At 40.9% G+C, this 26,806-nt stretch overlaps 1 protein-coding gene across 3 annotated transcripts; it reads left to right on the forward strand.

Moving 5' to 3' along the window:
- The first annotated feature begins 3,101 nt into the window (after positions 1-3,101).
- On the forward strand, positions 3,102-11,509 carry LOC145554250 (uncharacterized). Of its 3 annotated transcripts, XM_081613782.1 has the most exons (5): positions 3,102-3,839; positions 4,494-4,625; positions 4,779-4,910; positions 6,247-6,393; positions 8,097-11,509. In XM_081613782.1, the coding sequence occupies exons 2-5, from the start codon at positions 4,537-4,539 to the stop codon at positions 8,212-8,214; spliced, it is 486 nt and encodes a 161-aa protein (XP_081469908.1). In that variant the 5' UTR covers positions 3,102-3,839; positions 4,494-4,536; the 3' UTR covers positions 8,215-11,509. The 3 variants fall into 3 exon arrangements, 2 of the variants coding, with proteins under 2 accessions (XP_081469908.1, XP_081469909.1); XM_081613783.1 differs by lacking the exon at positions 4,779-4,910 and having other exon boundaries at positions 3,107-3,839; XR_014090282.1 differs by lacking the exons at positions 3,102-3,839; positions 4,494-4,625; positions 4,779-4,910 and adding an exon at positions 5,353-5,869.
- Positions 11,510-26,806: the final 15,297 nt, after the last annotated feature.

Consider the following 26,806-nt stretch of genomic DNA (forward strand, 5'->3'; position numbering starts at 1 on the left):
AAATCTGGAAACACTGGAGTGTTTTACAGTGTATCAACTAAATAAAAACAAGATTAGTGGCTTTTATTTAGGTTTTATTAAACGGCCATGTTGAACATTTTACACCCTTCTCAGTAATCACTTCTTTCTTTTACATGAAAACCATGAAAACCTTCTTATAGCAGCTGTCCAGATTTTACATGTTGTTGATATTTTGAATCTTTAAGCTTCAAATCTTTGAGCTCAGCCTCGTCTTTAGCTGAATCCATCAGATTCACTAACATCACTTCCAATCATAAGAAACATTGTTGTAAAATTAAAAGATGACACTTTGTCTGTTCCCTCAGAATAAACTCTGGACTCAGTGCAGAATCAAACCAAATGTTATTAGTGCAGCACATTTCAGCAGCAAGGCTTTTCAAAGAGCTTTACATGTTTGAACACAAAGTCATGCAGCTCAGAACCAACAATCAGAAACATCACATTAAGTCTAATTAATTATGTTTCAACTCTAAACAGGTGGGTTTTAGTCCACATTTAAAGGCTCTCAGTGTTTCAGCTGTTTTACAGTTTTCTGGAAGTTTGTTCCAGATCTGTGGTGCATAGAAGCTGAATGCTGCTTCTCCTCGTTTGGTTCTGGTTCTGGGGATGCAGAGCAGAACCAGAACCAGAACCTGAGGGGTCAATCTAATCATTCAGTTCACAACTGAAGTTTATCATCAGGATTCTGTAAATTAAATATTTTCATAGTATATTTCAATCATTCTGTTTATACGGTTTAGGCTCCTGAAAAGGAGAAATTACTTGTTAGAGGAAAATATTAATATTTATGATTGATTTGAGTTCATTAATATTTTACTTAATCTGACTATTTGATACTTTTTAACACATACAGAAGATTTGCATTGATCATCTATAAGCTTTGGTAATGGAGCTTATCAGCAACTAGAAGTGTATTTGTTAGTGAACGTTGGTGAACAGGCAGCATCATTAGGACCAAGGAGCAAAAGCTGCAGATCATTTTAAAGGTAACAAAACAATTCAGCATGTTGGAGCAACTCTTGGAGCTGGTTGTACAATGTAAACACTTTCAACTTTAGGGAAAACTGAAAAATGACCTCAGATCTGGAAAACAAACTTTAACTGAGATGTTACTGAAGCTTGATGTTCAGTTGATCCAAATCTAAAGCTGGTCTGCAGGGACGACTTTAGGGTTTGTTTGTTTCCACTAGATCCAGACCAGAACCTGGAGAACATCTACGCTGGAAGCAGAGCCACAAGCTAGAAAAAGATCCAGGTTTCTATCCAACCTGAACACAGGAAGTCCTTTCTTCTTCTGCTGCAGCTGAGAAGGTCCTGCTGCAGAACTGAAGCCACACAGTTCCTCCTCCACAGCAGAACAGAGGAGGTTCTGGAGGAGACCAGGGTCCACATCTGGACTCAGAGTTCTCCTGAGCTTCAGCAGAGCTGCTGGCTTTGGTTCTGATCCGCCTCTGTTCTGGTGTCTGATCTTCAGAGACGATCTGAACCGACCCATCAGAACTCAGTGGAGGAGGAGGAGGAGGAGGAGGAGGAGGAGGAGGAGGAGGAGGAGGAGGAGGAGGAGGAGGAGGAGGAGGAGCCGTGATTCATCTCTCTGCTGTGGAGACCTGAGGGAGTCTGACAGAGAAACGTTGATTATATGAAACAGCAGCTTGGAATTACAATAACACTGTTATTACTATCACTGTTATTACAATAATAATGATATTAATGATAATAGTTTCATCAGTTGTTCCAAGTGTGAAAGTAGGTAAACATCTTTCCTTCAGTATTTTTAAAACTATCGTTTCTCCAGCGTTGATGTTGAGGGTCAAGTGTTTGGTTGGAGACATCAGAACGTGAGACGGCGACAACGGCAGCCTCTCCTCTTCAGGCTCGGACTCAACATAAAGGTCATAAATGTCTCTGCTCAGGTTCATGGGACTGGAGGAAAACATTCATGTGGATCAACGTTCAGCTTGGAGGCAACAGGAACCAAACAGCTGAAATGAAAAGTTTATGCTTGCAGAATAAAGAGTCGACCCAATTAACTGGAGGAAATAAATTTGGTTAGACAAACCTTTAAGCAGAACTCCTTTAAAAACTTTCGTTTCCAGGATCCAACCACAGATAGATGTTGGAGGAATCTGTGGAATGGTCGGTCATCACACACGTCTTCTGGGACTGAGCACAAATAAAGACCTTCTGGAGGAAATGAAGCAGGACATTGAGGACATTCTAAGGACAGATGTCCCCATGGAGCCTCTTCTGTTTCTGCTGGACAGAAACACCAAAGATTTACTGACTAAAGATCAATGTTACATATTGATGCACATTCTGCTGCTAGTAGCAAGAAAGACAATTACACTAAACTGGATTAAACCTGTTCACATTACACTAAACTGGATTAAACCTGTTCACATTACACTAAACTGGATTAAACCTGTTCACATTACACTAAACTGGATTAAACCTGTTCACATTACACTAAACTGGATTAAACCTGTTCACATTACACTAAACTGGATTAAACCTGTTCACATTACACTAAACTGGATTAAACCTGTTCACATTACACTAAACTGGATTAAACCTGTTCACATTACACTAAACTGGATTAAACCTGTTCACCACCTGCTGCTGAATGGAGGAGAAACTGAAACATGACAAGATGATGGAGCGTCTGACTGAACAACTAGACTTGAGCAAAGATCATTAAATATGTAGTTTGGACAATAAATCTTAAATTTGAAAATCAAATGTTAATTTAGAAAATATTTTGTTTGCAAAATAAATGTTTATTTTAAAGTTAAATATGAATTAGTAAATGTTTTATACCAATACTTAGTTTGTATGTATTTCCACATTTTTCTCTGTGTGAAATGATAAACTAAAATATAGATGTAATTTATTTATGATAATCACTACAGTCATCATGGTCTAGACTAAGTAAATCCTCATGAAGATTTTATCAACCTGCCTCTGATTTCACTGCAGACCTTCTACTTCCTGGTTCTGCTGCTCTGAAAGAAAAAAACTACAACCCAGGTGAGCTGTGACGTCATCAGTTATGCAACATCCGTCACATTTTCTTTCAGTTGGAATTACACCGTTGAGGTGCGGCTCTGATCAGGTTGTTGGATCTTTATTTGTTGTTCAAAAATAAAGTTCATATTTCCATCTGGCCAGCAGCGTCTCTGCTGACCTTTGACCTGCTGTGGAAGCAGAAAAGATGGACTTAGTTTTTTACTCACTGCTTCAGCATTTTGGTTCTGGTCAATAAATAATGATTCAATGTAATCTGTGATGCTGTTGTATTGAACTCATTTTAAGAGCTGCTGAGGAACAAATGATCTTTATTCATGTCCTGATAAATCAAACAGTAGAACCGGTTCTGGTTCTGATAACTTCTGACCATCACCGACATATTTGGATAACATTTCGTCTGGGTTTAATAATCAGACATCAGGCAAGTTGTAGTTCCACCAGCAGAGGGAGACAAATCCCCACCAGTTAGGAGTTCAGTTGGTTCAAAGTTAAAACAGGTTCTGGTTCCATTAGATCTGAACAGAACCTGGATCGGCAGAATAACAGCAGTAGATTGTGATTGGACTGAGAGTCATGAGACGGATTTATGTCTTCAGACGTCAACAGATAAACTTTCCTCTGAGTCTCAGTCAGTCTGACCAGTCAAACCAGTTTGAGCTCATTTCTCCTCAAAACACTTTCAGTTTGTTCTGTTCAGGTGAGGCTCCAGTCTGGTTCTGCTGTGGTTCTGTTGGGTCTCAGTCTGTTGTTCAGATGTTCTTCTTCAACTCTTTGGATCGTTTGAACAAACTGTAAGTTTGATTTGTTTCCTATTGAACTTTGTGAACAGAAACTATTTGACTTGATTCTGCTGTTTGGAGAAAATGTTCACTTTTAAATTCAGCTCAAAGTTTCATCTCCCTGCTGTTTGAAAGCTAATATACAGGATTATTAAATATTTGATCAATTGGAAGAAAAAACATGAACAGATGATGTTTCTTTATTTATTTCTCTAAACAAACTGATTCATGATTTTATTTCCAGGAATCAAACTCTGATCTTAACCATTAACTTCAAACACAACAATTTCCTGCTGATTTGTTTCTAAATGAAATTAGTTTATTCTTAAATTGTCTTTGATTGAGTCAGATTATTAAATAGTCAATAAAGCAGATAATCCACTTGTGGAGATTAACAATTAACTAAAATCCTTCCTGTTGTTCAGGTTGAACCAGTGAATGTAAATGTTGCTCCATGTCTCCATCTAGTGGACTGATAGTAGAAGTGCAGCAGCTGATGGCAGCTTCCTCTGCCTCTCTGCTGTCTGACTGCATTCACCTGACACTGATATGAAGCAGAGAAGAAGAGCCAATCAGAGGAGGAGCAGCTGATCTTTTTCCAGCACTAATGATGTAAAGGATGATCAGAGTTGATGTGCAGATGAATGATGTGTGTTTCCTCTGCAGGTGAAGCTAGAAAGTGTGTGTGAGCTGATGTGAATTCAGCAGCATGGATCAGTGTGAGGACAGAGAGGAGGGAGTCCCTCCCTCTAAAACCACTCTGTGTGGGGAAGATGAGAGCCAGAGCAAAGGTCAGAGGTGAGGTCACCATCTCTAACTGTCCACAGCCCTTTTCACACAGCGTTCACTATATCAGGCCAAAACAGACGTGGTGATGAAGCTGCTGCTGCTCCTCTTTGCTGCTTCATCCAGACTGAACAGATTCAGTTTTAATCATCATGTTTCTGTCAGGATCCATCAGAGACTCAGACCAGAACCAGAACCAGAACCAGAACCAGAACCCAGCTGTGTGTCCTTTAAGAGCGACAGGTCAAAGGATGAACCCATTAACTTTAAATCTCCTGGATCTCCACCATCAGAGAGGTGAGCTGTTTCTAACTGCTGTAAACTGAACCAGTAAGTTTCAGATGTTCCCAGTTATATTTACAAAGGTTTGATCCATTATAGCCTGTTATGATCTCAATGACGGAAAATTAAATTAATTGAAATGGAGACTTTATTGTGAATCATTGCTGCTTATAAATTGTTGTTACATGAAGAAACACATTTATATTTCATGAGAGAAATATTTAACAAAGTGCCACAACTTAGTTACTGCGACTGAGATCTACAGGATCCCACATGATCCCACCTTTAGGCAGCACCAACACCTGGAGGTGATCATGAATATGAACTAAATCAGAACTTAATGAGTCTTTTAAAGAGCAGAACTGGTTTTATCTTAGTAGGAAAAACCAGAACAAAAGCACTTTAACCTACGACAGAGTATTAAAACCATAAGATAAAAAATAAAATATATTTTTTAGAAGAAATGTATAATATTACCAGAATAAAGTTGTAATTTTCTGACTTTATTCTCATATTTTATATATTTTTATGTATTTTCTTAGTGTGTCCATAATACTCCATCCTGTTAAACTGCTTTACCTGATTATTTAAATCCTAAAATGTGACACATCTCTCCTTCCTCTGCAGTCTGGGGTTCATCAGAAACTGATGTTTCTCTGATCTGTGGAGTCAAACCAGATTTAAACTCAACAGATTTCCCTCTCTTCCTCCTCTCTGAGTTGTTTCTTTTCCAGTTGGACTTGTTGTTTCTCCTGCAGCAGTGAGAAACTCTTTGTCTCTCTAAGCGCTGCTGGAAACCTGAACAGATCTGCTGGAAGCTGAGAGTGATCAGATCCTCCTCATGATCTCCATGGATCACCTGATCCTGAATCTCTCTGATTGTTGGTCCGTCTGGAAAATATTCCTTCCACATATTCCTGCCTCTCTGACTGAACCGACTCTCAGCAGGAGGACTGGCAGCCCGTCTAAAGGAGGTCTGGACCCCACAGGTTTCAGAACCGCTGCTTTAACTGAGCCCATCTGTTCAGGACCAACACATCACCACTTCATAGGAAATGTTCACTCCTTCATTCACTACATCTGACCTCACTCTGGATGTTTCTGCAGACCTGGAACATGATTCCAGTTCAGGTTTCAGGTTTTAAATGTTGTTAATAAAGTCAGAAGTTCTCCAGAAGGTTCTGGATCAGCCAGCAGACATCAGAAGGTCATGAAGAAGTGAAGGAGAGAACAATTCAAACCCAGATGGTTCCTGCTGGATCAGGTTCCTCTGATCCTCTGAACACATGATGGGATCAACTTTCTGCTGACTGGATCACTGGGAACTGACTGGTACTGGTTTCTCTTTCAGACTCACTGAAATCCAGAAGATGGAAGATTTGGACCTAAAGCAGGACAGAGCAGAACCTGCAGGATCCGTCTGTCCCTCTATGAGGAGTGACCGGTCCAACGATGAACCTCCAGACTTCAGTAATGAACCTGGACCCTCAGACAGGAAGTAAGAAACCAGTTTCTCACTGATTCATGTGACTCCACACAGATTTATTTAATATTAACTTGTTTATCTTCAGCAAATAAATAAAAAGAAACTTAATTTTTCTGCCAACTTGAAGCTGAGTAGACATGAGGAATGTCAGCCAATCAGAGGAGTTTTAATGAGGCTTCAGTGAGTCAGAGATGGATGGAAATGATCCATGGAAACAGAAACAACCAGAACTTTAGAGAGCAACAATTCAGAGATAAACCCACTGAGAGAGGAAACTTCTTTACTGGGACCAGTCTATATACTGGGAACACTGGGACCAGTCTATATACTGGGAACACTGGGACCAGTTAATATACTGGGAACACTGGGACCAGTTTATATACTGGGAACACTGGGACCAGTTAATATACTGGGAACACTGGGACCAGTTTATATACTGGGAACACTGGGACCAGTTTATATACTGGGAACACTGGGACCAGTCTATATACTGGGAACACTGGGATCAGTCTATATACTGGGAACACTGGGACCAGTTTATATGTTGGGAACTCTGGGACCAGTTTATATACTGGGAACACTGGGACCAGTCTATATACTGGGAACACTGGGACCAGTCTATATACTGGGAACACTGGGACCATGTGATCCAGGTTGATGATCCAGAACTTTAAACTTTCTGTTTCTCTGCAGCAGTTTGTGTTCTGGAGCCTCAGGCATAAAGCGTCCGCACAAAAAATGTGCGGTACCATATTTTACGCAAACGTCGGCATGTATAAAAATTAACTTTGCGTCAAGGTTTGCATAAATATATGCACACATTTTTGCTGGCGTGAAAATGTGCAGCAGCCAACAAACTTTTTCTGTGGACAATATCAAACCACAAAGAGTCAAAACTCACTAAATACTGAAATCTGACGACATTCAGTTATTTAGACCAAGAAGCATCAAACTCGATGGTTTTCATGATTTTAATATTTTATTGCTTAAACGTAAACGATGAAACTGAACTGCATTTATCCTCAGACAATAAGCTAACAGACACACACACACACACACACACGGACACAAAATAAAGAAAATAAGAGTGAAAGTATATGAAAACCTCACTAGAACGTAAATAATACTTTTCCTCAGTTTCTGTCTCATAAAGATGTAACTCATCTATGGAGTAATTTCATTCTCACTAAAAAAGAAAACAGGTTGGATCAGCAGATTAACTCCAACCTGCTGATTAGAAATGATCAACAGGTTTGATTATTGAAGGTGATCAGGTGTGGAGACAATCACAGGTCCATCAGTAGCTGCATCAAGGTGAGCAGCTACCTGAGGAGCTTTGGTTCTGATGGAGAACAATGGAAGGATTCAGAGGGAGGATTGATCAGAGATCAGATTGATCTGATGGTTTATTAGTGTTTAGATTAATCCAGACTGATCATCCTGGATCTCTGAGCAGAACTTAAAGAAGGAGCCGAGCGGTACCGGTACCGGTCCAGCTGCAGCCATCCTTCAGTCGAGCCGCTTTGTGAATGAACCTTATGGACATAAAGCATCTTTATTCTGAACTTTTGTGCCGAACTTTTCTAAATTTTTCTGTTCTCCAAGTTTTAGTGTCAAAACTGTGCAGTCTTTTCTGCATGAGGCCCCAGATCTTCTTCAGTGTTTTTATGTCAGAGTTTCTCAGTAATTGATCTGAATAACGTTTTGTGTTTCAGAGATCAGAACCTCAGACTGAGAGCAGAACCTGCAGGATCCGTCTGTCCCTCTATGAAGAGTGACTGGTCCAGAGGAAACCCTCCAGACTTCAGTACTGAACCAGAACCATCAGAGTAAGAAACCAGTTTCTAAGTTATTCATGTGACTCTGCAGAGACCAACCAGGATTTAAACTTTTATTTCAGCTTAGAAACTGATTCATGGAGATCAAATCATCATTTTAAATCATTTAGTTATTTTTTCAGTTGTGATCTTTGAGAAAACAGAACAAACTGGAGGAAAAACTAAATAGTTTCCTTTGTGTCTTTATGAATCTCTAGAACAACCACATGCTAGCAGCAGGCACGACAGAGAAATGTTTCAAACTCGTATGATGCAGCTTTTAAGTTGAGGGATGTCGATCTGGCACTATAGGAGGGAAATGGAGCCGCTGCACTTAAGCTCGGCGTGAACGAAACCATGATTCGGCTTTGGACACCGAGGGCTGCGTCCTTAATATATGCAGCAGACTTAATATGTCTCAAAGCTCAGTATTTTAAAATGTTCCACATTCAAAATCAATTTTACAGAAAAAATACACAGAAATATTTTAATGAGAAAATATTTCTGTGTATATATTTTTGAGTCTCTGATCCATCAGAGACTCAGACCAGAACCAGAACCCAGCTGTGTGTCCTTTAAGAGTGACAGGTCAAAGGGTGAACCCATTACCTTTAAATCTCCTGTATCTCCACCATCAGAGAGGTGAGCAAATTTCAAACTGCTGTAAACTGAACCAGTAAGTTTCAGATGTTCCCAGTTATATTTACAGATGTTTGATCCATTATCTAAATCAGCTGCTCTGTTCTAATGAAAACACCTTCATATCTTCATCTCTGGTGATGATGATGTTCTGCTGCTTCCTGGCTCCATGTCAGACTAACAGTGGGACACATTTCCACCACCCACTGGGAAATACCTGGTAAACCAGTCTGGTCCACCAGGACTTGGTTCCTGTGTGCATTGTGAGATCAGTTCAGCAGGAAGGAAAGCTTCATGATGTGGTTGGTGAGATCTGCTGGACCTCAACCAGACTGAGCTGATGTGGACCATCAGAGGTTCTGCTGGTTCTTAGTGGGATCAGCAGGAACATGAAATCTTTACAGCTACTTGGATCATCTGGTTCACTGCTCACATCCAGATATCACTTCATGGACCTTTACCTTCTGATTGTCTCTGTGTGGACAGATATAATGTGATCTCATTGGCTTCCAGGATCTACAGGATCCATTTTAAATCCTCTATAACGTACAGGAGGGGATCCCACATGGACACACCCACATATCTCAGACCTCCTCCATGTCCAAATCACCTCAGGTCCAGTCATTAGAACCTGATGGATGCCCCACACTGTCCTGAAGACCTGTGTGGACAGAGCCTTCACTTCCACTGTCCCCAAGCTCTGGGACTCTGTCTCCACCAGCATCAGATCTGCTGACAGTGTGGACAGTTTGAAGTCCAAGTTCAGCATCAACTGCTTAAAATGTCTACTGGTGATTCTGGTGTTACTGGTCTTCATCCTTGTAGTTCATCTTCCTCTTTCTAACTTCTTTGTATTGTGTTCATGTGATGCTCTGTTTTCTGCTTTTAATGTGACACCTTTAGTTATTCAGTTCTTCAACACTGAGTGGCGAAGAAGATCCAAGATGGCGCCGGTGTGTGTGGCTGCTCGTCTCTCTTTCTCACATTTGCTTATGTTTGTACTGACACAGGTGTTTCTGACCTGTGTCATCTATGGAACTGAGTCTCTGCTGGTGTACGATCACAACACACAACTAGACCTCCAACCATTGGTCCAGGATATGGAGTTATTCGATGCTGCTGGCCAACAATCCTTGCCCCCGCTTCTGTCGGAGATTCCCAGCCACCTGTTCCTGCGCTGCTTTCACGGCGGAGACGTCATTGTCGTTGCGGTAGACGAAGCGGCCGGATGGTGAAGCTGAAGTTTTATCTGACGCACTGTTCTCCTTTTACCCTATCGTCGCATGGATCGTTTCTGGGCTCTCGGCGTTTCTTGGATCCCGTTGATGTCTGCTTGGTGCCAGTGGTCGGCGTTGAAGCACCTCTACACCGCCGCCCTTGCCGGCTCAACATGCGCCGATGGTGTCTCCAAAACCTGAGACCGCTGTGCCGGGTTTCCCGACCTGTCGAAGCCCATGATCCAGTTCCTGTCAGGATTGGCCTGGTAAACGCCAGGTCGCTTGCGAATAAAACTTTTATTCTTCAGGACTTTTTTAGTCACCAAAACCTGGATTTTCTGCTTTTGACTGAGACGTTGCTGAGTGTTGGTGAGTCCAGTGCTCTAGCTGAGCTTTTACCAGCGGATTGTTCTTATTTTAATTCACCACGGGCTTCAGGGAGAGGGGGAGGCACAGCGACTGTTTACGAACAGGACTACCGATGTAAGCAGTGTTTTCTACAGACGTCTTTCCCCAGCTTTGAGTTTACGTCATTTGAAATGAGACACGTAAACCCAGTTTTCTGTGCTGTCGTCTACCGGCCCCCCAAATATAATAAGGATTTTATAATTGACTTCTCTGTCTTTTTATCTGGGATTATAACTAACTATGAACATGTTCTTATTGTTGGAGACTTAAATATACACGTGTGTTGTCCTGATAAGCCTCTGGTAAAGGACTTTTTAAGCCTTCTGGACTCTTTTAACCTGGTACAGGCCGTATCCGGTCCTACACATGAGCACGGACTCACACTGGACCTGGTTATTTCCTGCGGTCTGCCTGTGACTAACCTGGAAATCTGTGACTGTTCTCGGATCACCTGCCTGTTTTATTCACTGTTAGTTTAACACTTACTGCAGTTAAAAGTCGCGCTGCTGTTTGGCGCTGTCGGATTATTAACCCTTCCACTGCCACTCAGTTCTCTACTGCTTTTCTTCAGCTCTGTGGATCATCTGACTTCCTCCACTCTGATACAGAAGAGCTCTGGTCCTGGTTCTGTTCTTCCTGTCAAACCATCCTGGACTCGGTTGCTCCATTAAAAACCAGGCAGCCAAGGATTAAACCTGAGCCTTGGTTTAATGACAGAACTCGTGCTGCAAGGAAGGAATGTCTCTGTGTTGAACGAAGGTGGAAAAAGGATAAACTGCAGGTTACTTTTCAGATTTTAAGACTGTTGGCGTCTCTACCAGAGCACGGTTAAAGAGGCTAAAAGGGAATATTTGGCAAATATCATTTCCTCAAACAGCCATAACCCACGTGTTTTATTTAACACCATTGACTCTGTGCTTAATATTCCACAGAATGCCTGTTTGGAAGCTTCTCCTGACATGTGTGCTAATTTTCTGTGTTTCTTTATTGAAAAGGTTGGTAGTACCAGGGCTCTTATCACAGCTCCTGACTCTGACCCCTCAGTTTCGGTCCCTTGCTCTGCTGCTTTCAATCAGTTTGAGCCTGTGACTGTCTCACTTTTAGAGGACGTGGTTGGCTGCATTAAGCCATCAGGTTCCCCCCGTGATCCTGTCCCTCCACGATTTTTTAAAGATATTTTATCTAGCATAGGGCAGCCTGTTCTTGCAATTATAAATAGCAGTCTGTCGTCAGGTGTGGTGCCCTCTAGTTTTAAACATGCAGTAGTGCAGCCACTGCTTAAAAAACCTGGCCTTGATCCGACTGTTCTGGCTAATTATCAGCCTATTTCTAAGCTGCCTTTTCTTTCTAAGGTTTCAGAAAAACTTGTGTACTGTCAGCTGACAGTTTTTAGATGACAATGGCATTCTGGAGGTTTTCCAGTCAGGTTTTAAAACTCTTCATAGCACAGAATCTGCTTTAATAAGAGTTTTTAATGACATCCTTCTTGCATGTGATTCTGGTAACCATGTTGTTCTGATTTTACTTGACCTAACTGCTGCCTTTGATACAGTAGACCACGACATTTTAATATTGCGATTACACCACGTTGTAGGTATTGATGGCACTGTTCTTAAACGGTTTAGGTATTACCTGGAGGAGAGAACAATTTCAGTGAAAATTAGTGACTCTGAATCATCTGCTGCTTCAATGCCCTATGGTGTCCCGCAGGGCTCAATTCTGGGCCTCTGCTTTTCTCTCTTTATTTACTGCCTCTGGGTTCTATCCTCAGGAAACATGGGGTTTTATTTCATTGTTATGCTGATGACTGTCAGATTTATTTGCCCCTGAAGCAGAAGGATGTATATTCAATCACACATCTCCTGGCATGTCTAGGTGATATTAAAGCTTGGTTGGCCTTGAACGTTTTAAATTTTAATGGAAACAAAACAGAGGTGATGGTGTTTGGACCCAGTGGCTCCTGTGAGTCCTCCTCTGTTGACCTGGGACCCTTGGAGGTACATTTTAAACCTGTTATTACAGATCTTGGTTTTAAGGTGGACAGTGATTTTAAATTGGACAATCAAATCAGAGCCGTGGTTAATTCCAGCTTTTATCATTTAAGGCGATTGACGTCAGTGAAATCTGTTCTTTCTAGGCAGAATGTTGAAACAGTGATCCACGCTTTTATTTCCACTCGATTGGATTACTGTAATGCCCTTTATCTGGGAGTCAGTCAGTCGCTGCTCTCACGTCTGCAGCTAGTACAGAATACTGCTGCACGACTTTTAACAGGAACTCGAAAGAGGGAGCATGTGACCCCTGTCCTGGCCTCACTTCACTGGCTGCCTGTATATTTTAGGATTCATTTTAAAATTCTTATGTTTGTTTTTAAATCATTGCATAATCTTGCCCCGGCTGACCTCTCTGAGCTTCTTAACCCCTACATACCCTATCGGTCTCTCAGGTCAGCAGATCAGCTGGTCTTGGAGGTACCAAGATCCAGGAGGAAGCTCAGAGGGGACAGGGCTTTCTCTTTATTTATTTTTTTATTATGTTGTGTTTTACTGTACAGCACTTTGTATCAGCTGTGGTTGTTTTAAAGTGCTTTATAAATAAAATTGGATTGGATTGGATTGGAAACCACCACCATCATCATCTTCCTCATCCTCTCAGAGAGCAACCAGAACAAACTGGGAAAGCCTTTCATGTGGACTGGAAACTGGGAGTGAAGCTCTGCTGGTTGGCTCTGCAGATGCTGCAGAACCGGTTCTGCTGGGTCCAGATCAGCTCTGGGGAAAGGTGAGGCCCTTCAGTTCCTCAGAGTTTCACACCTGCTGAATCTGGTTCCTGTTCCTATAAATCACTGCCTCCACCTGTGGATCAGACGACCTGTTGGCTTCTTTCCTTCTCTGTCAGTCAGATGGTCTCTGATCTCTGCATGCGAAGCGAGACGATACGACGTCTTTTTCTCCCTGACAGCTGCTCTACTAGAGACGTTAATAGAGAGGAACCAGCAGACCTCCTGACATACACATAATAAAATAAACTCAAAAAGGGCTCTAGGGGCATCAAGGATAAAGGGGCTTCAGAGTTTTTCACCTCAGAACGGCAGAGATGAATCTGCTAGAACCAGTTAGAGCAGAATCAGGTCTGAACTCCTCCCAGTAACTCCTCCTCCTCCGTCGCAGGTAAAGCTGGTTTATTCCCAGAAGCAGCTCTCCTGAGTCTCATTCGGTCTGAAGGCCACTGGAGAGTTTCTTCTTCTGATTCTACAACAAACTGTAAGTTTGCTTTGTTTCCTACTTGAACTTTGTCTTCAGGAACTTTCCTGCTTGTTTCTCTCTGATGTTTGGAGAAAATGTTCACTTCTGATTTCAGATCAAAGTTTTAATCTCTGCTGGTTGAAGGTTAATCTACAGGATTGTAGAACCTCAAGGACTTTGGCACAATGTAGAATTATAAAACTGGGTTTATTCTGGTGCTGACAACCCGTGAGAACTGCTCACATTAGAAAACGACAACAAAATTCTACATCAGGACAAATTCATGTACTTTATATTTAACGGTTAACACAGAAAATAAGCATAAACTAAACAGACCTGGTGAGCTGATGTCCAGGAGGGGCTAAATAATCCTTATTGGTTGATTTCTCTCCTCTTTTATCGTTTCTCTTGCATATTTCTTATATTTATCTTCAGTTTTCACTTTTCTTTCAGGTGCATTTTGCAGACAGTATGTATCTTATAGTTTGTATGGAACTTAAGTGTGAACAAATGTGTCTTTTAACGACTCATATTGAACTTAAATATGATCAAATGTAGCTGATATAATTTACAAATGGGTAGTACAGAAGATGTAATGTATAAAACTGTTACAAGGATTATTAATGTCTGAATCTGAATTAATAGATTATTAGACTCTAACATCATGTTTGCAGTTTGTTTTCTGTTAACTTTGCTGTGAACCTGAAACTTTTCTATTTGTTGAAACTAAATCACCACCATCTGTGTTTCTGCAGCTCCTTCTGTCTTTCCAGTTAAACTGGAATCTCTTCATTCCTTCAGCCTTTAGTTTCTGTTTGTTCTCAAACATTTCCTCTGTTATGGAGGAATGTTTCTGCCATAATCCAAGAGCACACATTTTCAGTCTGAAAACAGGATGTCATGTCCTTTCATCTCAAAACTTTTAATACTTTTGCTACAGTTTTATTTTGAAAGCAGGACTTCATGGCTTTCTTTTCAAAACGTGTAATGCTTGTTCTCAAAGCTTTTCTTCACGCTCACACTTAGTCTCTGTTCGCTTTTGGAAATGCCTTTAGGCACAGTCGCCTGGCAACCTCTCAGCCAATAGAATGGAAGTGTTTTACTGGGTGCGTTTGTTTCCTTCTAGCGTGCTGAGGTAGAGGAAGTGATTTTAATACCTCTGTTGAAGTCAATTCGATGTCTCTTTTTGTTTATTTTTGTTAACCCAGTTGATGTTTCCTTCTAGATTGGCTTGCTACAGTTCCAGTTGTTTCATTTACTGCTTTGTTTTAGTTTTGCTCTGTGTGGTTTTACTTTCTTAGCTTTTACAGAGGAGGACGTTGCATCTCAGTCCTCTGAGTAATTTTAATATGCGAAATAAGATGCTTTTCCCGGGATATAAGCTGTTTTAAGGGATGAGCTGAGTAGAATTATTTTTTATTTGTCATGTTCAACAGGATTTTGAGTGAATTTAATTGTTTTTGGGATCACTTCTATGTTTTTATCTTTTCCCCCCAAATAATCTGAGTAATTATTAACAGAATTGGTGAAATATTTCCCTGGCCCAACATAATTGTCAGTTTTAGCCTTACCTTTCACTTTCACTTTATTTTGATAAACTATGAACATTACACACAGAAAACAAAAACAAAGTCCTACTTTACAAACCCATAAGCTACTAAAAAAGGAATGGGCTTGAGTGGGCTTAAGCCAAGGCTGATGCTTGCCTACCCTGTTCATGAAACCAGCAACCTACAGTTTTAAAGGGTTTCTTCTGTCCATATACGTACATAAATACACATACATTACTTTCATACATGGTAACACAATACACAACACTACAAGGTTCTTTTAAAGTTCACCAAGAAAGGACACTTTTACATTAAAATATTTTGTTCTTTTGTCCTTGGGATGATACATTTTACCATGCCCCTTGTTATGGTTGTTTGTTCCCTGTATGATGTCCATCAGCTGACACTGAAATCAAACAGAAAAGAAGAGTCTACAAGTGAAGAAGCAGCTGAAGCAGCAACCCAAAGCTAATTGAGGCAGCTAATGCCATCTAAATATTAAATTAAAATGAGAATAAGAACCTCAGATTTGCAGCTGATGTTCAGGTGAATCCTAACATTTCTGTCTGTGTTTCATCTGCAGGTGAAGGCAGTGTGGGTTGATGTGGATTCAGCAGCATGGATCAGGATCAGGATGTGAATAAGAGTGTTCCTCTGCTCAGAGAGCAGAAGAAACGGAGCAGAGGTCAAAGGTGAGACCAGCGTCTCTTGACTGCCTGAGCTCAGCTCTGATATCACTGCATCTTCAGCGTTTCTGTTGTTTTTGTTACGTTACAGTGCAGAAGATCAGTCCACACAACATCCATGCTGCAGTCCCATCCACACATGTCTGACTTGGTGTTGCTCACTCTGGTACGCTTTTGTTTTTTTTCCATTTCATGAACATCCACTATTTATCTGTAGAGGCTAAACCAAGGCTTTAAGCTCCTGAGGTGGTACACCAGGGTAAAGCTGATGTGCTACATTACTTATCCACTGAATTAAAATCAGAGCCCTTGTTCTGTCAGATCAGCATATGCTTAGCACAAACTGACGGCTATATCTATGCACATGCGCAGGCATGCATACTCACTGCATGAATGCTAATCCGATAGAACACCGTCCTTGATTTCAGTGCAAGTAATCCATTTATTTTCCATGATTCTTGGCAATAATCATCATATTTTCTTTTAAGAGTCATTCCTCCAACATGTTGACAACAGCACAGCTTTCAGCATTCATTGTCTTCAGCATTCAATGCAGCGGTCAAAACTGTTTCTCCCTTCCGGGTGGAACACACCTGTCATCATCAATAAAGGTTCCTACCAAAACAGGATCTGAAGTAACACCATCATTCATATCCTGTGAATGTATCAAACTCATATGTGGCCACAGTGCAGTTCTAGCCTCTTGGTCACTCCAAGAAGCTAGCCATAATGGAAACATTATGCCAAAACCGATTTATTATCTTGTACTTGAACATGGTGTCAAGACTTTTCATTTTGATAAAACTTTCATTGAAATTAATACTTGATTTTGAGGAATGGACCAAATTTTAACCAAATGATGAACTTTTACTGTTTAAAAAAAAGCAGTAGCTGTTTTGCAAATGTTATTAGTGATGTAAGAATTGTACCAAAGAGTGAGAAAAACTCTGAAACTAAAAATCCTCAGCCTGCAGAATATTTTCACATTAAGTTGCAAAAGATTAACAAACTAACTCATTTTTAAGTCATTTTGGAAGGAGCACTGAAGCTGATCATGGGATAATTTCTCATATATTTACTGCTTTAGTACAATAATTATCATTTTACATAAGCTTCATTTTTAAAGCGTTTTAGTATTGGTTCTATAGTTCACTTAAAATGACACTTTGCTATATTTTGTCTTGAGCTGTAAAATAACTGCGAACTTCTTCCTGTTTTTTCCGTCTGTATTGTCCCACCAACTTGAGCTCACAGTTCTGAAGCATTGCTTCATATCACAGTGGCTGATCTGCTCATGCAGTGAGAATGATCTGAGTCCATATATCTGTGTGAACAATCAATATTCTGAGGCATGTGTATTTAAATGTCATACATTCTTGCTAAGTACATTTCGGGCACACACTTAACTCTGACAGCTCTTGCTCCAACAGACACCAGTCAGATTTGAGATGTCTGCTTGGCTCTGAAAGCTGTTTGAGAGCAGAAACAACAATGCTGTTTTTTCAGAACAACATTGTGCTCAGACAGTGTCCAGAGCAGGAAGCTATAGGTTCTGACCAAACCTGAGATTGATTCATAATCAAACAGATTAATGGGAGGAGGGCACCATGGGGAGACCACATACAAAATGTTACTCTCTATTAAATTTATTGCATTGACATATATTTTTAACGTGTTATTATGACTACTGTAACTGTGATAGTTTTTCGCTAAATGGTGATGTTGTAAACCTGAAAATATTTTCCTTTTAGTTCTTGTACTCTGTGAAACAAGTCCACCTGCTGCTTTGAAAATGCAATTAAAATCAACATGAAAATTATTTTAAAGTTGATTAAGTTGATTTAACAACAAGAGTTAAGTTGTCTAAACATTGGTTTTTAAGTGAATAATCTTGAATTATGAGTTTTATCTTACTGCTCTAATTTAAACCAAATTATTTCACAATATACAAGAAAAAACCTCCCTCACCTAGTTAAACAGCAATCATTTCTCTATTAATTTACTCACAATGTCAAATTAAAATAACTACTTATTTTAATATAGAATAATGTAAATTTTTGTTTCAAATTAAATTAACACATTTTCTGATCTAATAATGAATTTTATTAATCATCACCTTTTTACTCTTGCAGCTGAAGGAGGAGCAGCTTATCGTGCTCTCTTCAGTCCTTACTGATAACTTTGCTTGTGAATTATTTTTAAGGTCACAATTTTTATGGTTTTATTCACATTATCGACATCATAACTGGATTACTTCAAAACTAAAGACCAGGAGATTTTCTCACTTTTATTTTTACCTCACTTTTCTTCACCTCCAAGTTGAACTAGGGCAAAATGCCCCCGTCCGACCCCAAGGACATTAGCAGTATTCTACAACGACTTCAGTTTTTAGAAACAAAGATTCAACGGCTGGAGGTAAACTTTGAGATCAACGGTACCAAGTTGCTCAACAGTTCCTCCTACCTCTGTTTCCTGCCCAACCTTTTCTTAGGCAAGTTGAAGTTTAGCAATAAGGCTTTATCTTCTCCGCTCTCCTATCAGTTCCCCTTTTCCCCTGACCTTTCACCTACCATCTACCTTCAACACAACATCAGTGACCTTTAATTACAGTTACAACATTTTACACCTTTTCAAGTTCAATGTCAAAATCACATTTATAACCTTTTAGTTTATCTGATTCAACATTCATTTATAATGTTATAATAACCATAACTTATTAGTTACTCTTATTATAATCATAATGTGAGTTATTACAGACATTTCTGAAAAGAACCCAATAATAATCCATTATTCTAATTATCTGATATCATGTTACAGTTTCTTGTTTCACCTTTAAGTACTTCCACAAGTGTAAGAGTAAGTGTAAATATTCTTATAATCAAATCAACATCAACCACTGGTTAAACCAATATTAATTATTGGCATAATTATAAGTCATTATTTTAAGTATTTTACTCTGGGTTTTGTCCAATCTCTCAAAACGTTTAGATTTTATTCTTTAAAAACCTTTAATGCTTTAAAATAAGGAATGGTCTGAACTATTTTTAGCCTGATGCAAGATAGAAACTTCCTCTTTTCTTCAGGAAACCAGCTTTTCCTGTTTCATGACTCTCTTTCTGCCTGACTTTGATTTTTTATGATTAAATAGAAAAAAGTATAATTAAAGCAAAGTTTGCAGGACACAATAACAACACACACAACCAGATTCATTTTATTACAGTCTGACTCTACTGTTGGGTCTTGATGTCACCTGTGTAATTAATTTTAAGGTAATTTTATTTATTATTACTATTAAACTAAAATCTCCAGCATGGGGAAGTGGAATGAGCTCGACTTTTCTAGACAACTTATGTCTCAGCACGATCTAGAGAAACTCATCCATGCGTTTATCTTTAGCAGCATTGATTACTGCAGCAGCGTCTTCACAGGTCTGACTAATAAATCAAACAGCTGCAGCTGATCCAGAATGCTGCTGCTCACGTTCTCACTAAAACCAGGAAGATAGAGACATAACACCAGTTTTAAAGTCCCTACACTGGCTCCCAGTAGCTCAGAGAATAGACTTTAAAATACTGATGTTAGTTTATAAATCACTGAACGGTTTAGCACCACAATACATTAAAGATCTGTTATTGCTGTACCAACCGTCTAGACCCCTCAGATCTTCTGGTTCTGGTTCTGCTCTGCATCCCCAGAACCAAACGAGGAGAAGCAGCATTCAGTTTCTATGCACCACAGATTTGGAACAAACTTCCAGAAAACTGTAAAACAGCTGAAACACTGGGTGCCTTTAAATCTCAACTTAAAACCCACCTGTTTAGAGTTGCTTATGGCTAAATTAGGGTTAGAGTGCGGGTTTTGATGTCTTCCATGTTTTTATGTCTTTAATGTTTTTAATTTCTTTTTATTTCTTTTCTACGTTTTAATGATGTAAAGCCCCCCGGAAAACGTCCCAGTTAAACGAAGTTTAACTAAAGTTCTACAGGGTTTAGAGTCCCAGTTGACGGAGTTTCAACTAAAAACCTAGAGGTTGGAGTCCTTGTCAAACGGTGTTTTTGACTAAAGTCCCTGAGGGTTAGAATCCCAGTAAAAAGACGTTTAACTGAAGACCTAAAGGGGTTTTAATGTTTTTATCTTTTCTTTATTTTTAATTTTTTAAATTTTTTAAAACCACACTGCTCTTCCTGAATCCGAGGTTCGACTATCCGACGGACCCTCCTGTCCAGGACCCCTGAATAGACCTTACCAGGGAGGCTTAAGAGTGTGATCCCCCTGTAATTGGAGCACACCCTGCGGTCCCCCTTTTTAAACAGGGGGACCACCACCCCAGTCTGCCAGTCCAGGGGAACTGCCCCCGATGTCCATGCGATATTGCAGAGTCGCGTAAGCCAACACAACCCCGCAACATCCAGAGCCTTAAGGAACTCCGGGCGGATCTCATCCACCCCCGGGGCCCTGTCACCGAGGAGCCTTTTGACCACCTCGGCGACCTCGTCCCCAGAGATTGGAGAGCCCAACCCAGAGTCCCCATGCTCAGCTTCCTCAACAGAAGGCATGGTGGTGGGATTGAGGAGGTCTTCGAAGTATTCCGCCCACCGGCCCCCGAGTTGAGGTCAGCATCGCACCATCCCCACTATAAACAGTGTTGCTGCTCCGCTTCTCCCTCCTGAGACGCCGGATGGTGGACCAGAATCGCCTCGAAGCCGTACGGAAGTCTGTCTCCATGGCCTCTCCAAACTCCTCCCACGCCCGAGTTTTTGCCTCAGCGACAACCCGAGCTGCATGCCGTTTCGCCCACCGGTACCCATCAGCTGCTTCTGGAGTCCCACAGGCCAAAAAGGCCCGGTAGGACTCCTTCTTCAGCTTGACAACATCCCTCATCGAAGGTGTCCACCAACGGGTTCGAGGGTTGCTGCCTCGACAGGCACCAACAACCTTGCGGCCGCAGCTCCGATAGGCTGCCTCGGCAATGGAGGTACGGAACATGGTCCACTCAGACTCAATGTCCCCCACCTCCCCCGGAACGTGTTCGAAGTTCTGCCGGAGATGAGAGTTGAAGCTCCGTCTCACAGGGGACTCCACCAGACGTTCCCAGCAGACCCTCACTACACGTTTGGGCCTGCCAGGTCTGACCAGCTTCCTCCCCCACCACCGGAGCCAACTCGTCACCAGGTAGTAGTCAGTGGACAGCTCCGCACCTCTCTTCACCCGAGTGTCCAAGACATACGGCCGCAAATCCGATGAGACGATGACAAAGTCAATCATCAAACTGCGGCCTAAGGGTAGAGTGCCTTCTCCGGGTCAGGGGGGTCGTCCTGCCTCAAGTGGAGGAGTTTAAGTATCTGGGGATCTTGTTCACGAATGAGGGAAGAAGGGAGCGGGAGATCGACAGGCGTATTGGGGCAGCGTCTACTGTGAAGCGGGCGCTGTACCGGTCCGTCGTGGTGAAGAGAGAGCTGAGCCAAAAAGCGAAGCTCTCGATTTACCGGTCGATCTACGTTCCCACCCTCATCTATGGTCATGAGCTTTGGGTCATGACCGAAAGAACAAGATCACGGATACAAGCGGCCGAAATGGGCTTCCTCCGCAGGGTGGCTGGGCTCTCCCTTAGAGATAAGGTGAGAAGCTCGGTCATCCGGGAGGGACTCAGAGTAGAGCTGCTGCTCCTCCACGTCGAGAGGAGCCAGTTGAGGCTCGGGCATCTGGTAAGGATGCCTCCTGGACGCCTCCCTGGTGAGGTGTTCCGGGCATGTCCCACTGGGAGGAGGCCTTGGGGAAGACCCAGGACACGCTGGAGGGATTACGTCTCTCGGCTGGCCTGGGAACGCCTTGGGATTCCCCCGGAGGAGCTGGAAAAAGTGGCTGAGGAGAGGGAAGTCTGGTCCTCCCTTCTGAAGCTGCTGCCCCCACGACCCGACCCCGGATAAGCGGAAGAAAATGGATGGATGGATTGATTTAGCGTAAAACACACAAGAGTCAGATCAATATAACGCATTTCCATCTCAGGATACAAAACATGCTGCTAAACATTCTGTGAAATAGTTCTCACTCCTGTCTTTTTCTTATTTTGGATTTTTAAGTGCTAACCTAAAAACTCTAGTTTATTCAACTTTTGAAGGTTTGACAAAATTAATAAAAAAGTTAGCACAACTTACTAATGTAAGTTTGTTTTTAACAAACTCACATTTAGGTTCAAAATCTAAAACTCATTAAATTTATTTGACTTAAATAGTAGAAGATAGTAGACACAACTAAATACAGCTCAAATGTTTTACAGTGTATATGTTTTTCCAGTGGCACACAGAAACGAGACTCACCTGAACCTCAACCCTTACCTGAGACCTTCTCTGAGGAAGAACTTCAACTTGGATCAGGATCCACATCAGTTAGTAAACCTGAATCAGTACCAGATGCAGAAGTCTGAACCTCCATCTGAGACCTTATCAGGAAGTGAACTTGGATCAGCGCTGGCACCAGAACCTAACATTCTGTTGGGATTTGAACCTGAATCTGAACCTTTCCCACATCCTCAGACCATCTCTGAACCTTCAGAGGGTCATGAACCTCAAAATCATTCCTCTACTAATCAAAAGTAAGTTTAACAAAATTTATGGAGAATCTTGCTTTAAGTCTGCTGCTTACTTTAAAACTTGTTGCACCACCAATTAAGGTCTTCCACTCATACACAAATGATGCATATGCACAAAAGAAGTTTCAGTTTTCAGAATCATAATGCCTTCGTTTTCACGTACAGAAGCAACATGAAATTTAATTTCAGTATAGCTCATCCAAAGAAAAGACAAGCAGCATAAGTCATGGGAAGACGGGTGCCTGAAACTGCAGTCATTGTGAGCAAAACCACCCTTTCATTAGATTAGAAATATAAAAACACAATGTTGGAGGAGGTAAAAAAAAACATATCTCACACTTTGTCCCTATAATGCAAAGGACAATAAAACCATCTGCACATAAAGCAACATAATAGACAAAATAAGGATGGGGGGTTAGCGAAGATATTTGAGATATGAGAACTGCATAAAAAAGGGTGTTTATGTAGTTTGTATGTATGCATGTGTTTGTTTCTAAGTAAGTCTGTGAACACTGTGCCAGATCGGAGCAAGTGTTTGAGAATTGATGGAGCTTTTATCAACCAGCCTCAGTAGAGCTCTGATTCCGGACCACAAATGTACAGGGAAAGGGAATGGTAGTGGCAGCAGAGTACCTTGTTCACATAGGAATTTGAGGTAGCAGCCATTCAATGCAGACCCAGGGGAGCCAGGTTCTGATAACGATTGTTTTAGATCAGGCCAACTCAGTTAATTTTCCCTACGCCTTACGGTCTCTCTGGTACAACTCGATAGCAAAATCCAAAAAGGCAAATATGTGGTCAGACCTGCCAAGCCGACCAAGTAACTTCTTTAATGTCAATTACATAGACATTGAAGAAGCTGCACCAGTGAGTTCTACTGGTTGCAGTTGGCCTGCAACTCTCAACAAGAATTGCATCCAGTTTGCGGTTCTGGTTGCTGAGCATTCACCACTTGGCTCATCCCCTCATAGCCAAACAGCCTCACAATGGCCAGAACAGCTGCTGAGGTTTTCCAAATTTCACAATATGCTTGGTAACTTGGCTGCTCCAAAAAGCAGCAATCTCGTTATCAAAAATCCAGTTTTGTACTTGTCTTAAACAACATCCTTGACCAACATGGACAGACACACAGTCTTCCACTTCCCCTAGGAGTCAATGGTGTGCCCAGGCACAAATGTCCCATCGGGGCAAGAGGGCTCCACTTTGAAAGTAAATATGTTGGGCCTCAACTGAGTCCCACACTGAGGGCAGCACACATAACAAAAATGCTAAAAAGAAATTACTTAACATGAATCAATCATTTTCATTTCTTTGCAGTGTTCAAATTCACACAACTGAAACTGTGACTTCTGTGGATCGTCAACAACTCTTAGACAAGCTAGGAAATAAAAATGCTGTAAGTCAAATTTCATGAATGTTCATGCCAAGTGTTTGGACAGATAGGCATCAAATTTACTTCAGCCTATAGAAACATTTCTCCTTTCCTTTTGGAGAGGATAACACTGACATGACTCTTAAGTTTGTTCTGACATTTGTTAAGTTTGTTCTGACAACATTGTTATTTGTTCCCTTCAAATGACTGAATTCAGGTCTTTCAATCACTTCCAATGCCACAGGTGTATAAGACTTGGCGACATCTTCTGAAAATTTTGGAAAGTACTGGTCACTCTCTAAAGCTCAGTGATTCCCAGCATGGTACCATTATGGAAACCCATTTGTGCAATAAGTTGTGGAGTACTTATTACTTTAGAGCAGTGGTTCCAAACTTTTTCTAGGCCCCCATCCCCCTATGGCTTACAAATAGCTGTCTGGTTGAATGATGTGTGTGAGCGAAGGGGGTGGGGAGTGGATTCTTAGAGACTCCCTGTTGTACTCAGCCCCGGCTCCAGACGAACAAGGGGGGAAATCAACTTTTTGGGGGGCAAAATGAATCGTAGCTGAACATAGAAAACAACACCAGTAGCCTGTGAAAAGTTCTTTGCGTTTTGCTGGTTTGCTGCCATGATCCTATCACACCTGCATAGCTCTGCACAGCAGCAGTAGGTCTCCTTCACTGCTGCAAAGGTGTGAACCCAGCGCAAGCGTTGAAGCGTTCATGTTGCGTTTAAAGGCGGCTCGGAAAAACAGGTTACCACATGTTAACAACGGATTAAACAGTTTTAACTACTGATAAAAGTGACAGAGGACACAGATATGGGAAGTGTGGAAGCCCCTACTCTATCAAATTGACAGAGGAATAAGAGAGTTGGCCATTCTAAGGTTAAAACCCAGCGCATACAGCATTCATGTTTTTTTTTCTTCTTTTTTTTCATCCAGATGGCTTCGTGCGCCTCCCCTGCAGTGGCACGGTGCCCCCCATCCCCTCCCTAGAGGGCGTGCCCCACAGTTTGGGAGCCTCTGCTTTAGACCAACATTTAGCTTTATACTTTTGATGTCAGAGGAAGACCTAGAGAAACTTCTAGGTCTTGCAGCTGCATAAACGTCTGTTTCTCTAGGTCTTCAAAATTAGAACAAATTTAGAAATTTAGAAAGTACTATCTTCTTAACAACCCAGAATAAGAATCAAACACAGACATTCAACATCTAGCTTTATATTGTACAAATTGATAAGCTTAGATTAATGCAATAAACTTAGTCAAAAAATGTCTCCAAAAATCCCAGAACATAGTCAACGAAAGAGAGGGACAGAGGTAGCCAGTTTTCTGCAAGCTCCTAGAAGACTGATAGATGTCAAACTTACTTCAAATTAAAAAACTGAACATTTCTCCTTTCCTGTTAGTGGAGAAAAATCCAACAGAACTCTAAATCTGATTACTTTTAGTATTGCCAAAATTGTCTTCTGATCCTTTCAAATAATTTAGTTCAGGTGTTGTAATCATTTCCACTGCCACAAGTCAGATGTTTAATTTAATTTACTTTTTCCACGTAGGGAAAATTCACTTGTCAATATAATAAAATGTAAATGACTGCCACACACAATAGAATAAAACACAAGTTCAAAATATGAAAATAAATAAAAACACAAAAGCCATTCTTCAATAGTTTCAGTTTCCAGGTTGGTATCATAATCAGATCCCATCTGTGAAATTAGTTTGGTCAAGAAATTCTCTCATCACTAAACATTCCACAGTCAACAACTCAGTCATGAAGTTATGAGCTACATAAATCTCAGAGCATGGTCAACAGTCACAGAGGTAGTCAATATCCTGCAGAGTGATGGTGCCATACCTTCAAACTTCACATGGGCTTCAAATTAGCTTGGAAACAATATATAGAGAACTTAATGAAATAGATTTCTATGACCGAGCAGCTGCATAAACTTGAACAAGTTCTCATGTGTACATCTCCTACTTTCTGTTAACTACTAGATAAGATTCATTTTATTCCCAGGGGTGAAAGTAGGGGGGTATGGTCAGGTACTGCGTAGTCCTAAAAGATTTAGCAGTACCTGCAAGAGAGAGGAGCGGCTGTAAAGAATCAACGGGTTCACTGTGCAGCCATGACTGATTAGTTTTTCAAGAACAATCTAAAACATGACTTAATCAGTTAATAAATAGCTTTTTTCCCATTTCATATTGTTTCTTAACTGTTCTTTGCTAGAGCAGCAGTGCAACATGTCGATCGCGGAAGGTTTTGAGTTGATCTTGGCATGAGGTGACAAACTGAACGCCGCCAGGACGGCGAGTAAAAAGGTGTGAGTGGTTTAGAGTTGATCACCTGTTCAGTTATTTTACCTTTGTTTACCTTTGCTGTGACGCATCACAGCTGCTGTAGTTTCTGAACTTTCAATAAACGACAAACTTGGACTAATTATCTCGTTCTTTGTGAGTATACATCATTTCCAACAAACATCAAACACGGTAAATATATTTTAAGTATTTAACAAACAAATGGTTTCTACTGCCATAATTATATGAAATTAAATTGTCTAATTTAAAAAAAAAGTTTAATGCTCTCTGACATCTTGCTTTGAGCTCAGAGTGTGAGAGAGTTTTCCTTTATCAAACTTTTTTTTTGCTTCTTATTTAGTGGAAATATTGATGTTGATGAGACTTTCTCCAAAATAATAACCTTTTTCAACCTTTATAGATCCACTGTTGAAAATGAGGCTCTAACATTCACAAAAGACAGTGAAATAAAATCCAGTCCAACATCTGGTTTGAGGTGATTCCTCTGGAACCTGTTGGAGGAAAAATATCCCAACTGTGTGTGTATACATATATATACAGAGGAATAAGCAGGGGTGAAAGTAGTTTAAAATTCTTGGAGGTGCT

The sequence above is a fragment of the Poecilia reticulata genome, chromosome 12, assembly GCF_904066995.2.
Source record: "Poecilia reticulata chromosome 12, P_reticulata-male-v2, whole genome shotgun sequence".
Taxonomy (NCBI): domain Eukaryota; kingdom Metazoa; phylum Chordata; class Actinopteri; order Cyprinodontiformes; family Poeciliidae; genus Poecilia; species Poecilia reticulata.

Excerpts from the sequence above, each read along its gene's own strand:
- LOC145554250 (XM_081613782.1), top strand. The coding sequence starts at position 4,537 with ATGGATCAGTGTGAGGACAGAGAGGAGGGAGTCCCTCCCTCTAAAACC. Across the intron at positions 4,626-4,778 it reads AGCCAGAGCAAAGGTCAGAG|GATCCATCAGAGACTCAGAC; the intron begins GTGAGGTCACCA and ends TGTTTCTGTCAG. Across the intron at positions 6,394-8,096 it reads CCTGGACCCTCAGACAGGAA|AGATCAGAACCTCAGACTGA; the intron begins GTAAGAAACCAG and ends TTTGTGTTTCAG.